General features: G+C 41.2%; 1 protein-coding gene and 1 long non-coding RNA gene across 3 annotated transcripts in view; one reads left to right on the forward strand and one right to left on the reverse strand.

Annotated features, from left to right (window-relative positions):
• The window catches only part of PEX1 (peroxisomal biogenesis factor 1), a 53122-nt gene that overhangs the window by 33313 nt on the left and 7686 nt on the right, over window positions 1–12123 (forward strand). For both annotated transcript variants that reach the window (XM_073333965.2, XM_073333966.2), the window contains exons 18-21: window positions 208–350; window positions 432–535; window positions 2022–2198; window positions 8941–9171. In XM_073333965.2, coding sequence (XP_073190066.2) covers window positions 208–350; window positions 432–535; window positions 2022–2198; window positions 8941–9171 — 655 coding nt within the window. The remainder of the gene's footprint in view (window positions 1–207; window positions 351–431; window positions 536–2021; window positions 2199–8940; window positions 9172–12123) is intronic.
• Window positions 1–12123, reverse strand: part of LOC140907628 (uncharacterized) — a 47055-nt gene that overhangs the window by 20240 nt on the left and 14692 nt on the right. The gene's annotated exons all lie outside the window — the stretch shown is intronic.

Below are 12123 nucleotides of genomic sequence, written 5' to 3' on the forward strand. Positions count from 1 at the left end.
AGGGTAGATCAAATACTACAGAACTTCTAGTGCATGGTAGTAGGATCCCCACTAGCACGGGGTAGATTTACACCCCAGCTTACTACAAATAAGTGTGTTTTGTGCAGACAAGTCCTTACAAACAGAACACATATTTCACATCTCTAAGCAGATTTATTTTACTTAGCTCAAACCTAAGCAGAACTGAAGGATTGTATTTTGTTCCAGAGCACAGGCAGCCAAGCCTTGTATAGTTTTCTTTGATGAGTTTGATTCCATTGCCCCTCGACGAGGTCATGATAATACTGGAGTGACAGACCGAGTGGTTAACCAACTGTTGACTCAGCTAGATGGAGTAGAAGGCTTACAAGGTAAATAATTTAGCTGTCTTTTTTTTTTTTTTTAAAGGCATGAGTTCAACACATTAATGATAATCTCTTACTTTTTCTAAGGGGTTTATGTGTTGGCTGCTACTAGTCGTCCTGATTTGATTGACCCTGCTCTGTTGAGGCCAGGTCGACTGGATAAATGCCTGTACTGTCCTCCTCCTGATCAGGTGAAGAAACACTATACTGCACCATATATGAAAGGAAAAAAAATCAGAATAATGAGCGGGATTCTCCACTGCCTTGTACTTTGTGTAGTCATGTACACCTGAACAAAGTGGACTTGACTCACCATTGCATAACTTCAGTTTTACACCTGTGTAACTTTACTAATTTCTATGGAATTGCACTGGTGTAAAACTGGAGTAATGCAGAGTGGATCAGATGCAATGAATGTAAAATGGGGATAAACCATGACCAAATCAGAGTTATGGAGTTCTACGCCCGCTTTGCACTATGTAATTGACTATGCAGTGTTCAAGCAGTATAGAATCAGGCCCAGTATTCTTAGGTCTTGTGTTTGTAGAAAGAATGTCGTTCTTCAGATGTTTGTAATCCCATTTAGGAGACAGCCATATTCAATTTGATTTGACTGATAGCGTTAGTGTTTGTTTTCCCCAGATATTCTTCCATTGTTTTCCACAGATGTAGGGCCAATCATGATCTTGTGGCTAAAGCCCTCATAAAAGGGGCTTTGCTTACAGGAAATACATAGGAGCAGGGATTGTGGAGATTGAAATTTGTCATTTCCATCTGCCAACAGGACCCAGGTCACCATTTCACCTGCTGTTGCAGGGCATAATGAGGAGTAGAGTACATGGCCTTTTGCTTCCCCATGCAAATTAGTGACCCAGTGTTTTCCAGAGCAGGTAGGCATGGAGTCCAGCTGTTTGGGCTTTCCATTACCTGGTATCCATGCAATGGAAACATATTTCATCAGCATTTGGATAATTATGTACTGATGTAAATGGAAGGACTTCCAGTGACTTCAGTGTGTTTTGGATCAGGGCAGTAGAGATTGCAGGATTTGTCTCTTTGATTGCCCCTAATTATAATGGCAAATATTCATTAGCAATTTACATGGCAAGTTTAACAGATATCACCCCATTTCATTCTCACATGTACAAAGATAATCCCATGCACTAAGAATGCAAACACATTCTATCCAAATATTTTTCATTGCTATTTCCATAGGACAAAAAAATGAGCTCTTCAGTCCAACAGGGTTATTTCCTTTGTCTGGACACTTCTCTTATGTTTAGAAAGGTGAAAACTGGTAAAAAGGCAAATCCAGTTATATTTACAAAATGTGTATGAGAGTTCACCTTTTAATGGTGTATTTAAAAATCTTGGATATTGATAATATAATTAGAGAATGCGCTCAGAGAATTCATGGCTCACTGGATATTTTGTTTGGCAGCATTTTTCTTAGAAAAATTAAGTGAAAGTAGTAATGAGCATATGCTTGTATTTGAAAATAGATTGTGCAGTATTTCCATATATGTACTATTTTAATGATATGAGTATCCCCTTCCAAAACATACATTTCTGCAGATTAGTTTGACCACTTGAGAAAGTGCTTGAGAGAATTACTGTCAAAGTACTGAATAGCAGTTAGAAGCAGGAAACAGATGACTTTACCTTTTTTCTTTTTAGACTTCTCGTTTTGAAATCCTAAAAGCCCTCAGTCATTCTCTGCCTTTGGCAAATGATGTGGACTTTCAGCATTTGGCAGCAAAAACAGAGCACTTCACAGGAGCTGATCTAAAAGCTTTACTGTACAATGCCCAGTTAGAAGCAATACATGCTAGCTTGGGTTCAAGTTTACCACAAGTAAGTGCACTTAAAGTATTTAAAGGATTTCCTTAATTACTGCGTTGTGTTACAAATATATTTTAGAGAGGTTAACTTTACCCAAAAGAGATTTCTGCCACTTTTGGCAAAATTATATTTAAATAAAATGTCTCCTTTTCCTATAATTTCTGTGATCTGTAAACTCTGACAGATAGTTTAAAACTTATTCTATATTTGTAGCTTATTAAAATTTTAATAATTTCCCTGTGACAAAATTAGTTTAATTTTTTAAAGTATTTTTGCCATTTAGAAAAGATGTTGAATTGATTTGTTTTGGTCTGAACCCATGCATATTGAATGAGAGAAGTGACAAGACAGAACCCAGTAACCCCTCACATGAATGCCCTTAGGGTCGGTGAGCATTTTCCCAATGTTAGGGTACTAAAAGGAGTTGACATACCTAATAATATCAGCATGGACACCTGATAATTCTTCCTTGAGTAGTGTTCCCATGGGTGCTCCACTTCAGGTGTGCTCATGCCCCTTTAATCAGAGTATTTTGGTAGTAGTGTCTCTTTGGCCCGTGCATGCATCATATAATTCCTCATGCCCCACTCTGAGGCTATATAGGAGTGCACGGGCAAGCCACTCTCCATGCCTTCCTTTCAAAGTTGCTTAGCCTAGGTACCCTTCTTTAGTTATTATATTTACATTTTATTTAATAATTTAGGGTGACTTTTGATCTCTTTCCTCATTGGAGAGTGGGACTTTCCCCTCTTAGATTCTGTTGTCTTGGGTTAGGCCAGGCTCTCTGGGCTTCAAGTGATGCATTTCTTGCTGGGAGGCCATCCCGGTCAGTGATGGGCATTCTTGTTGTGTCCACTGCTTGGTTGAATCTCATATCCCTGAGAGTGCTCCAACTGCTCCATCTTTAAGGGCAGGGTAAGAAAAAATCGGGAGCTAAAACTGAGATTCTTAATAATGGAGAGTTCCCTCCAACAAGCCTCAGCTCCAGGCCAGGAGACCCCACCGGATATTGGCTGCTGAGTGAACACAAGACCCTGTCAACTTCAACACATTTACCTAGGTCTACCCAAGGTAAATCCACTGAGAAAACCCATAGAAAATGAAGTCAATCTCCACAGAAAGAGTCCACTTCAAAAATACCTCAGTTCCCATGGATCGAGGCTGCTTTGGCGACCTCATGTCCCACTCTGAGTACAGTTGAGGCACCAGAGGCTCTCCGTATCAATCCTATGCCTGGGGCTCCAGGCTAAGCAGAGAAAGAGGCCAGCTAGCATGCCTAAGTACCAAAACCTTCAGTGCTGCACAAGCAGGACACTACATCATCAAAGCATTCCACCTCTAAGAGAACAGTTCCATGACTTCTTCGGTTCCGTCTGCATCGAAGTTGGCCACTAAGACAACTTCAGTACTGGGAAGATGTCATGCCTCTCATATGGTCTCGGCACTCCCTAATATTACCTCATTAGTACCATCTACTTTGACAAGAGTGGACTTGCCAGAGCAGCATATACCCTCGGTTCTGACAACGCAATGGGGCCCCGCTCTTCAAACCTACCTGCTACCACAGAAGTTCAGATTCTCAAAGAATCTACTGGTTTTGCAGGAGCTGGAGTCTCCCTTGTTCGTCAGTACTGCAATGGTATCGGTACCGCGACAAGCACGGTCATAGAATCATAGAATATCAGGGTTGGAAGGGACCCCTGAAGGTCATCTAGTCCAACCCCCCGCTCGAAGCAGGACCAATTCCCAGTTAAATCATCCCAGCCAGGGCTTTGTCAAGTCTGACCTTAAAAACCTCTAAGGAAGGAGATTCTACCACCTCCCTAGGTAACGCATTCCAGTGTTTCACCACCCTCTTAGTGAAAAAGTTTTTCCTAATATCCAATCTAAACCTCCCCCACTGCAACTTGAGACCATTACTCCTCGTTCTGTCATCTGCTACCATTGAGAACAGTCTAGAGCCATCCTCTTTGGAACCCCCTTTCAGGTAGTTGAAAGCAGCTATCAAATCCCCCCTCATTCTTCTCTTCTGCAGGCTAAACAATCCCAGCTCCCTCAGCCTCTCCTCATAAGTCATGTGTTCTAGACCCCTAATCATTTTTGTTGCCCTTCGCTGGACTCTCTCCAATTTATCCACATCCTTCTTGTAGTGTGGGGCCCAAAACTGGACACAGTACTCCAGATGAGGCCTCACCAATGTCGAATAGAGGGGAACGATCACGTCCCTCGATCTGCTCGCTATGCCCCTACTTATACATCCCAAAATGCCATTGGCCTTCTTGGCAACAAGGGCACACTGCTGACTCATATCAGCTTCTCGTCCACTGTCACCCCTAGGTCCTTTTCCGCAGAACTGCTGCCTAGCCATTCGGTCCCTAGTCTGTAGCGGTGCATTGGATTCTTCCATCCTAAGTGCAGGACCCTGCACTTATCCTTATTGAACCTCATCAGATTTCTTTTGGCCCAATCCTCCAATTTGTCTAAGTCCTTCTGTATCCTATCCCTCCCCTCCAGCGTATCTACCACTCCTCCCAGTTTAGTATCATCCGCAAATTTGCTGAGAGTGCAATCCACACCATCCTCCAGATCATTTATGAAGATATTGAACAAAACCGACCCTTGCGGCACTCCATTTGATACCGGCTGCCAACTAGACATGGAGCCATTGATCACTACCCGTTGAGCCCGACAATCTAGCCAGCTTTCTACCCACCTTATAGTGCATTCATCCAGCCCATACTTCCTTAACTTGCTGACAAGAATACTGTGGGAGACCGTGTCAAAAGCTTTGCTAAAGTCAAGAAACAATACATCCACTGCTTTCCCTTCATCCACAGAACCAGTAATCTCATCATAAAAGGCGATTAGATTAGTCAGGCATGACCTTCCCTTGGTGAATCCATGCTGGCTGTTCCTGATCACTTTCCTCTCATGCAAGTGCATCAGGATTGATTCTTTGAGGACCTGCTCCATGATTTTTCCAGGGACTGAGGTGAGGCTGACTGGCCTATAGTTCCCAGGATCATCCTCCTTCCCTTTTTTAAAGATTGGCACTACATTAGCCTTTTTCCAGTCATCTGGGACTTCCCCGGTTCGCCACGAGTTTTCAAAGATAATGGCCAATGGCTCTGCAATCACAGCCGCCAATTCCTTCAGCACTCTCGGATGCAACTCGTCCGGCCCCATGGACTTGTGCACGTCCAGCTTTTCTAAATAGTCCCTAACCACCTCTATCTCCACAGAGGGCTGGCCATCTCTTCCCCATTTTGTGATGCCCAGCGCAGCAGTCTGGGAGCTGACCTTGTTAGTGAAGACAGAGGCAAAAAAAGCATTGAGTACATTAGCTTTTTCCACATCCTCTGTCACTAGGTTGCCTCCCTCATTCAGTAAGGGGCCCACACTTTCCTTGGCTTTCTTCTTGTTGCCAACATACCTGAAGAAACCCTTCTTGTTACTCTTGACATCTCTTGCTAGCTGCAGCTCCAGGTGCGATTTGGCCCTCCTGATATCATTCCTACATGCCCGAGCAATATTTTTATACTCTTCCCTGGTCATATGTCCAACCTTCCACTTCTTGTAAGCTTCTTTTTTATGTTTAAGATCCGCTAGGATTTCACCATTAAGTCAAGCTGGTCGCCTGCCATATTTACTATTCTTTCGACTCATTGGGATGGTTTGTCCCTGTAACCTCAACAGGGATTCCTTGAAATACAGCCAGCTCTCCTGGACTCCTTTCCCCTTCAAGTTAGTCCCCCAGGGGATCCTGGCCATCCATTCCCTGAGGGAGTCGAAGTCTGCTTTCCTGAAGTCCAGGGTCCGTATCCTGCTGCTTACCTTTCTTCCCTGCGTCAGGATCCTGAACTCAACCAACTCATGGTCACTGCCTCCCAGATTCCCATCCACTTTTGCTTCCCCCACTAATTCTACCCGGTTTGTGAGCAGCAGGTCACCAAGGTGAGACCTTTCCCTGGTGCCACTTGGCTCTCCAACACATTCAGAGAGTGCTGAGGCCCCCCTCTTGAAGAGCAGGAATTTTCCTTTCATTCAAATAGTTTTATCCAAGATTCCCTGACACTTCAGACGAGATTTCCATCCTGACACTTCTGACAAAAGAGGGATTTGCACCAAAGATGGGTTTGTGTTCCCCTGACCTGGTTCAAGCACCGATGAATGTCACTCAGATGCCTTTTGGCCCTCCCCATTGGCCATACTGGGATTTTTGGGCTGTATATCATCCACAATTTTCCCATGCCCCTTTTCTCTCTTGCGGGGAATACGCCCCTACTCCAATTGCTCCTCCTTCGTTATCTCTGGAACAAAAATCCTTTGAGAAGCAGGAGGCCAGGACACTTAAAGAGGTTACTCCACAAGCAAATATTCATTTTTCCCAGATGAAGCAATTATGTCTTCCTCACCAACTGTGGCTGATGACTTCAGATACTTCCAAGAGTTAATGAAGCACATTATGGATTCCCTCCAGGTTCCCCTAGAGGAGGTCAGGGAGCCACAGCATAAGCTCTTGGACATCCTCCAATGGATCCCTCTACCTGAGTTGTCCTGCCTATTAATGAGACCCTGTTTGATTTTGCCAAATCCATCTGTCAGACCTCTGCAACAATTCCACCAACATGTAAACAGGACAATAAAAATATTATGTTCCAGCTAAAGACTCTGAATTTCTGTTAACCCAGCTGACACTGATCTCCTTGGTTGTGGAGTCCGTGAACAAATATGACAGATTTCAGAGTAACAGCCATGTTAGTCTGTATTCGCAAAAAGAAAAGGAGGACTTGTGGCACCTTAGAGACTAACCAATTTATTAGAGCATAAGCTTTCGTGAGCTACAGCTCACTTCCTCAGTTTCCACGATATGCATCTGAGGAAGTGAGCTGTAGCTCACGAAAGCTTATGCTCTAATAAATTGGTTAGTCTCTAAGGTGCCACAAGTCCTCCTTTTCTTTTTGCAAATATGACAGACAACATCATGCAAAGGCCACACCATGTGATGAGGATGATCTATTCAGCAGAAAGACCTACTCATCCACAACACTTCAATTTAGGATCGAGAACTGTCAAGCTCTCATGACTAAATGCAATCATTCAAATTACCACCTTTTACTGAGCATCTGCCAGCTGATCAGTGTGACCAGTTTCAGGTTGCTATTAATGAGGTTTAGCTGTTAGCTACAAGCCTTTTTGGACACAGCCTACACTGCCACTCTATCCATCTCTATGGCAGTAGTCATGCATAGGGATTCCCCTCTGGATTCCCAGTTGAGGACCTTCCCTTGGATGACTTCAGTGATTCACCAGTGGACTCAGTGAACAGTTTGAATACCTATAAGGATTCCAAAGCTACATTGCAATCCCTTGGGATTTACATACCTATAGACAAATTTAGTAGATCCCAAACCACTCAAAGATCCTACCCTGCTTCATTCTCAGGATTGCAGAGACCATATGAAACCACCCAGGAAAAAGTTGAGGGTCCTGAGAAAGAGACCGCCTGATCCCTCTGCACCTGCTACTGAAACAGCATAATCTAAGCATCAGTTTTAACGGGCTGGTTGAAGACCCGGAACTATTCCCTATCACCAAGCTGCATATATACCATTGTACCCTCCTTCTACTCTTTTGGAATCTCTCTCCCACTTTCTTTCTGCATAGGAGAGAACCACATCAGACAAATGGGTCCTGGAGGTTATAAGATCAGGGCACACTATCCATTTTACTTCCCTCCCTTACGCCCACTCCATTCCCTATCGCTCTTCATTGACCCCTCTCACAAGCACCTCTTAAAGCCAGAAGTGGATCTGCAAACGGATGCTGTAGAACTACAAGGAGTCCAGTGGCACCTTTAAAGACTAACAGATTTATTTGGGCATAAGCTTTTGTGGTTAAAAAAACACTTCTTCAGATACAAGATGTTTTTGTGGATACAGACTAACACAGATACCCCTCTGATAATTGGCTGTAGACTAGTTTCTATTCTGCACAGAGGGAAGGGGTTTTATTCCAGCTACTTTCTGGTCCCAAAAAAGAATGGAGGATGGAGACCAATTTTGGATCTAAGACTCCTAAACAACTTTGTCAAGTCTCAAAAATTCAGGATGGTTTCTCTTGTAGCTAAATTCCATCATTACAGCCAGGGGATTGGTTTTGAGCCTTCAACATTCACGTTGCTTATTTTCGTATCACAACTCACCCATCTCACAAAGATTTGAAATAGGGCAGTAAGTAGCCCCATTGTCAACATCAAGTGATGGTTTATTGAGGAAAAGGCATTCACAAACATCTTTAAAATTTAGCAGCATCTTTTCCTCTTAATAGAAACCTTGACAAACACCACTAATAATGGACCTGTTACTTTCCAGCAGTCTTTCACCAGCCCGGAAGGATATGGTACAGTACAGGTTGTGTCTGAAGTTCTGCTAACATCTTATATGCTTAGTGAGTGACACAGGACACAAAACAATGAAATAAGACATTATATTTATCTCCACAAATTATTGCTCTTCTGTCTGCTACGGAAGCAAAAAGTTCTGGCTAAATCTGAAGAATTTTCTCTGCAAAATAATTTAGAAATTTCCTCACAGAGGAGGAGGGATTGCAAGAATCAGCAACCAAGCAGAAATAACCCAAATTAAATTGTTTGTTAAATATCAATTTTAAATGAAATAGCAAATTGCTGTTACGTGTAAATAAATTTAAAGCCTCTGGCAATGGGTCTCATTTTGTTCTTGTTTTGTTCCAGGATATCGGTTCTAGCTCAGACAGTGACCTCAGTCTCTCTTCTATGGTTTTCTTAAACCATAGCAGTTGTTCAGATGATTCAGCAGGAGATGTAGAAGGAGGGTTGGAGCAGTCTCTTATTTCCCTAGAGATGTCCGAGTTGTTTCCTGAAGATTCAAGGTCCAACATTTATCGTCTTTACTTTGGAAGCTCCTATGAATCAGAGCTAGGAAATGGAACTCCTTCAGAACTGGTAATTTGTCTCTTTTTCTATAATTGACATTTATTCTAAACTTTTTTAGGGGGGCAATATAAAAATGTACAAATTAGGATATTTTGTGTATGAAAACAGATACTGTGAATTTAGAAGACAGGAACAGTTACAGTGCTTTTACTTCTCTGCAATTTGACAGTGTCTTAGACCAAGATATTTTATAATTAAGTAAACCACGTCCTAACTAGTTCTTTTTATGTAACCTATGTGTTTTTCCCCAAAAAAAATCCTCCCAAAGTAACCAAGACTGAATAGGACCATATTACAGAACCATTTAGGTCAGCATAGAGTGCTGGAGAGCCAAGTCACAATCAGAATGCTGAGAATGCCAGCACCTGGAATGTGGCAGTTTCCAATAAGCTATTCCATCAGTGCAGTACTTTTCGCCAAATGGGTTGCTTCTGTGGAGTAAGAAAATCTTAGCTGCAGTTATTGATTGGACTTAAGGACCAGAATTTCTATAGTTTTGTTGCCACCGCTGTTAAACAAGTCACCTAAGGAATTTATTCCTTTATCCCTTTATTTGTGCCAGACTCAGGATTTTACCATAATGGGACTTTAGCAACCATGAATGGGTAACTTATTTTATTAATCCTGGTCCTACTGATGCCATATATCTATGGGCTTGTTTCTTATTATTCACATCAGACACACATGAACAGGTTCAACATGTGGTGAAAACCAAAGAACAGAAATTCTAAAAAACATTGAGAATATACTTAAGAACTTATGTGATGCAATGAACAAATGAAAACATAAATTTAATTTTTGAAACAGGATCTAGCATCTTTATGAAATGCATGGATTTTATAAAAAATATTTTAAATCTTGAAAAACTTTTTTTAGGCTAAAGCACCTCTTACTGATAAAATCTTTTTTTTCCCCTTATCTTCCAGTTGGCTCTAGGTAATAAGGGTTTTCTAAAAGTCTATTAGAGGTCTTTGTACAGGAAATAAATATTAATCATTTTGAAGAAAGCTTGGTGATCTGAAATTGTAACCACCTGTTGTCAGGCTGAAATTCTAACTGCCTAAACAACTTTCCTTTAAATTCCTACTAAATCATTTAGTGACATTATAATTCAGGTAGCCACTTCTTCCCAACAAGTATAGCTAGATTCTCAGAGGAGGCATAGTTCTTTGGCAGCTCTTTGCTTCCATTCATTCAAGGTCACTTGAGGTATAGTTTTAATTGCGTTACCATCGAAGTAATAATATAATCTTATAACAAAGGTTGGCCAGTAATATCAAAGCTGTTTTCTCCATTTTTAACCTTATGGAATACATTTTGTTTATATTTACTGAAATCATAAAACCCCTCAAAATAACTTTGTTTACCATGCCTTTTTCAAATACAGTAGAGCAAGTATTACACTACTTGCAGTAATCCCACAAGATCTAGGTGTAAATTGCATCAGGGACAATTAATATCAAGTATTTAGAAATAGCTTATAAATATAAGTCAGCTAGTCAGTAGAATAAATTGCAAAAGGCAGCTGTACAATTACTTGAGGTATTCAAAGATAGACTTGCCACAAGGCTAAACTTGACACCTGCCTGTTAAGGGTGGTTTAGAGATAATAAATTCAATCCTGCTATGATACAGGGAATGCATTGACATGATACACTAGAGGACCCTTCCAATCCAAATGAGTCTGTTCCAGATTTTGGAAGAAGTTTTGACTTGAGGGAGTTCAAATATTTTCCCAAAACACAAAGAAAAATCTTTTTTACGTTTTGTTTTGTTTTACTTTTTATTATGTCAAAGTTACAATAAGACATTAAACATACTTCATTGTACATTACTTATTAGTTATTCAGGATCAGGTTAATATTCAAAGAATCTAGCTAAAGATTCTGGCTTGCTGGCTAAGGAGCCATCTTCCTCTGAGTATGCTAAAAAGGGAGACCAAATTTCTAAATACCTATCCTCTTTTTTTATGCTTCTCTTGTATACGTACTTGATGCAAAAACTTTTCCATTATAAAGAGACTCCATATTTTACTATACCACAATCCCATAGGAGAAGTCACTTTTCTCCAATAACATGCAATACAAAATCCTGCTAACAATAAAAAAGAAATGAATTTGTCATTCTGTTTCAAATATAGCTCCTTTACTGGTGCATTAAGTTAGCAGGTCAGAGAATTCCTGGGAAGCTGGCATTTTGTTATAAGATTAATTTCTTTAATAATTTCCTCCCAAAATCATCTTATTCCTGAGTGCCACTGCCACATGTGTCCCCTTTTCTCCACATCTCCTCCAGCTAAGTGCATTCCTAGTGTAAAAATACAATGGATCTTAACTGGAGTCAAATGCCATCTATACAGTAATTTATTTTTAAAAAATTATTTTTGAGCTACACATTGAAAATGTATATCCCATTTCTCATACAGAGACACACTCATCTAGATTAATTTTTGTCCAAATTCATCTCCCATCTTTTATTTTCTCTGTTTTAAATCTTGTGATAATTCTGTCTTTGATTTACCTTAATCTCTTTAATTGCAATATTTGTTTATTGCAAAAGTTTATTTGGTTTCACCTTTGATTTTTTCACTTTGTGTAGTGCCTATTGTTTTAGTATAATAAAGGTTGACTAGAGGCTTCTCAGTGTTTACCCTCTAAAACAGTTGTTCTCAACCTTTTTGGGCTCAGGACCCATTTGTAAATGTTTATGGCCTGTCACGACCCAGTAATATAGTCTGGAGGTGGAGTCCCTGGGGAAGGGGGTGGGGGATTGGATCTGCCCGGCACTCACCCCACAGTGGTGACTTCTGCAACTCCTGTGTTGTGGGGCTGGCTGGGCTTGGCTATCGGCTCTGGGCATTGCAGCTTCCATGGTTGCAGCATCACTCAGGTTTGGCCCCGCTCCCTGACTGGACCAAGTTTATGTGAGTGGAGTTGTGACCTGGCTCATGGGGTTCCAGTG

This window comes from Lepidochelys kempii, chromosome 2, assembly GCF_965140285.1.
Source record: "Lepidochelys kempii isolate rLepKem1 chromosome 2, rLepKem1.hap1, whole genome shotgun sequence".
NCBI lineage: Eukaryota > Metazoa > Chordata > Testudines > Cheloniidae > Lepidochelys > Lepidochelys kempii.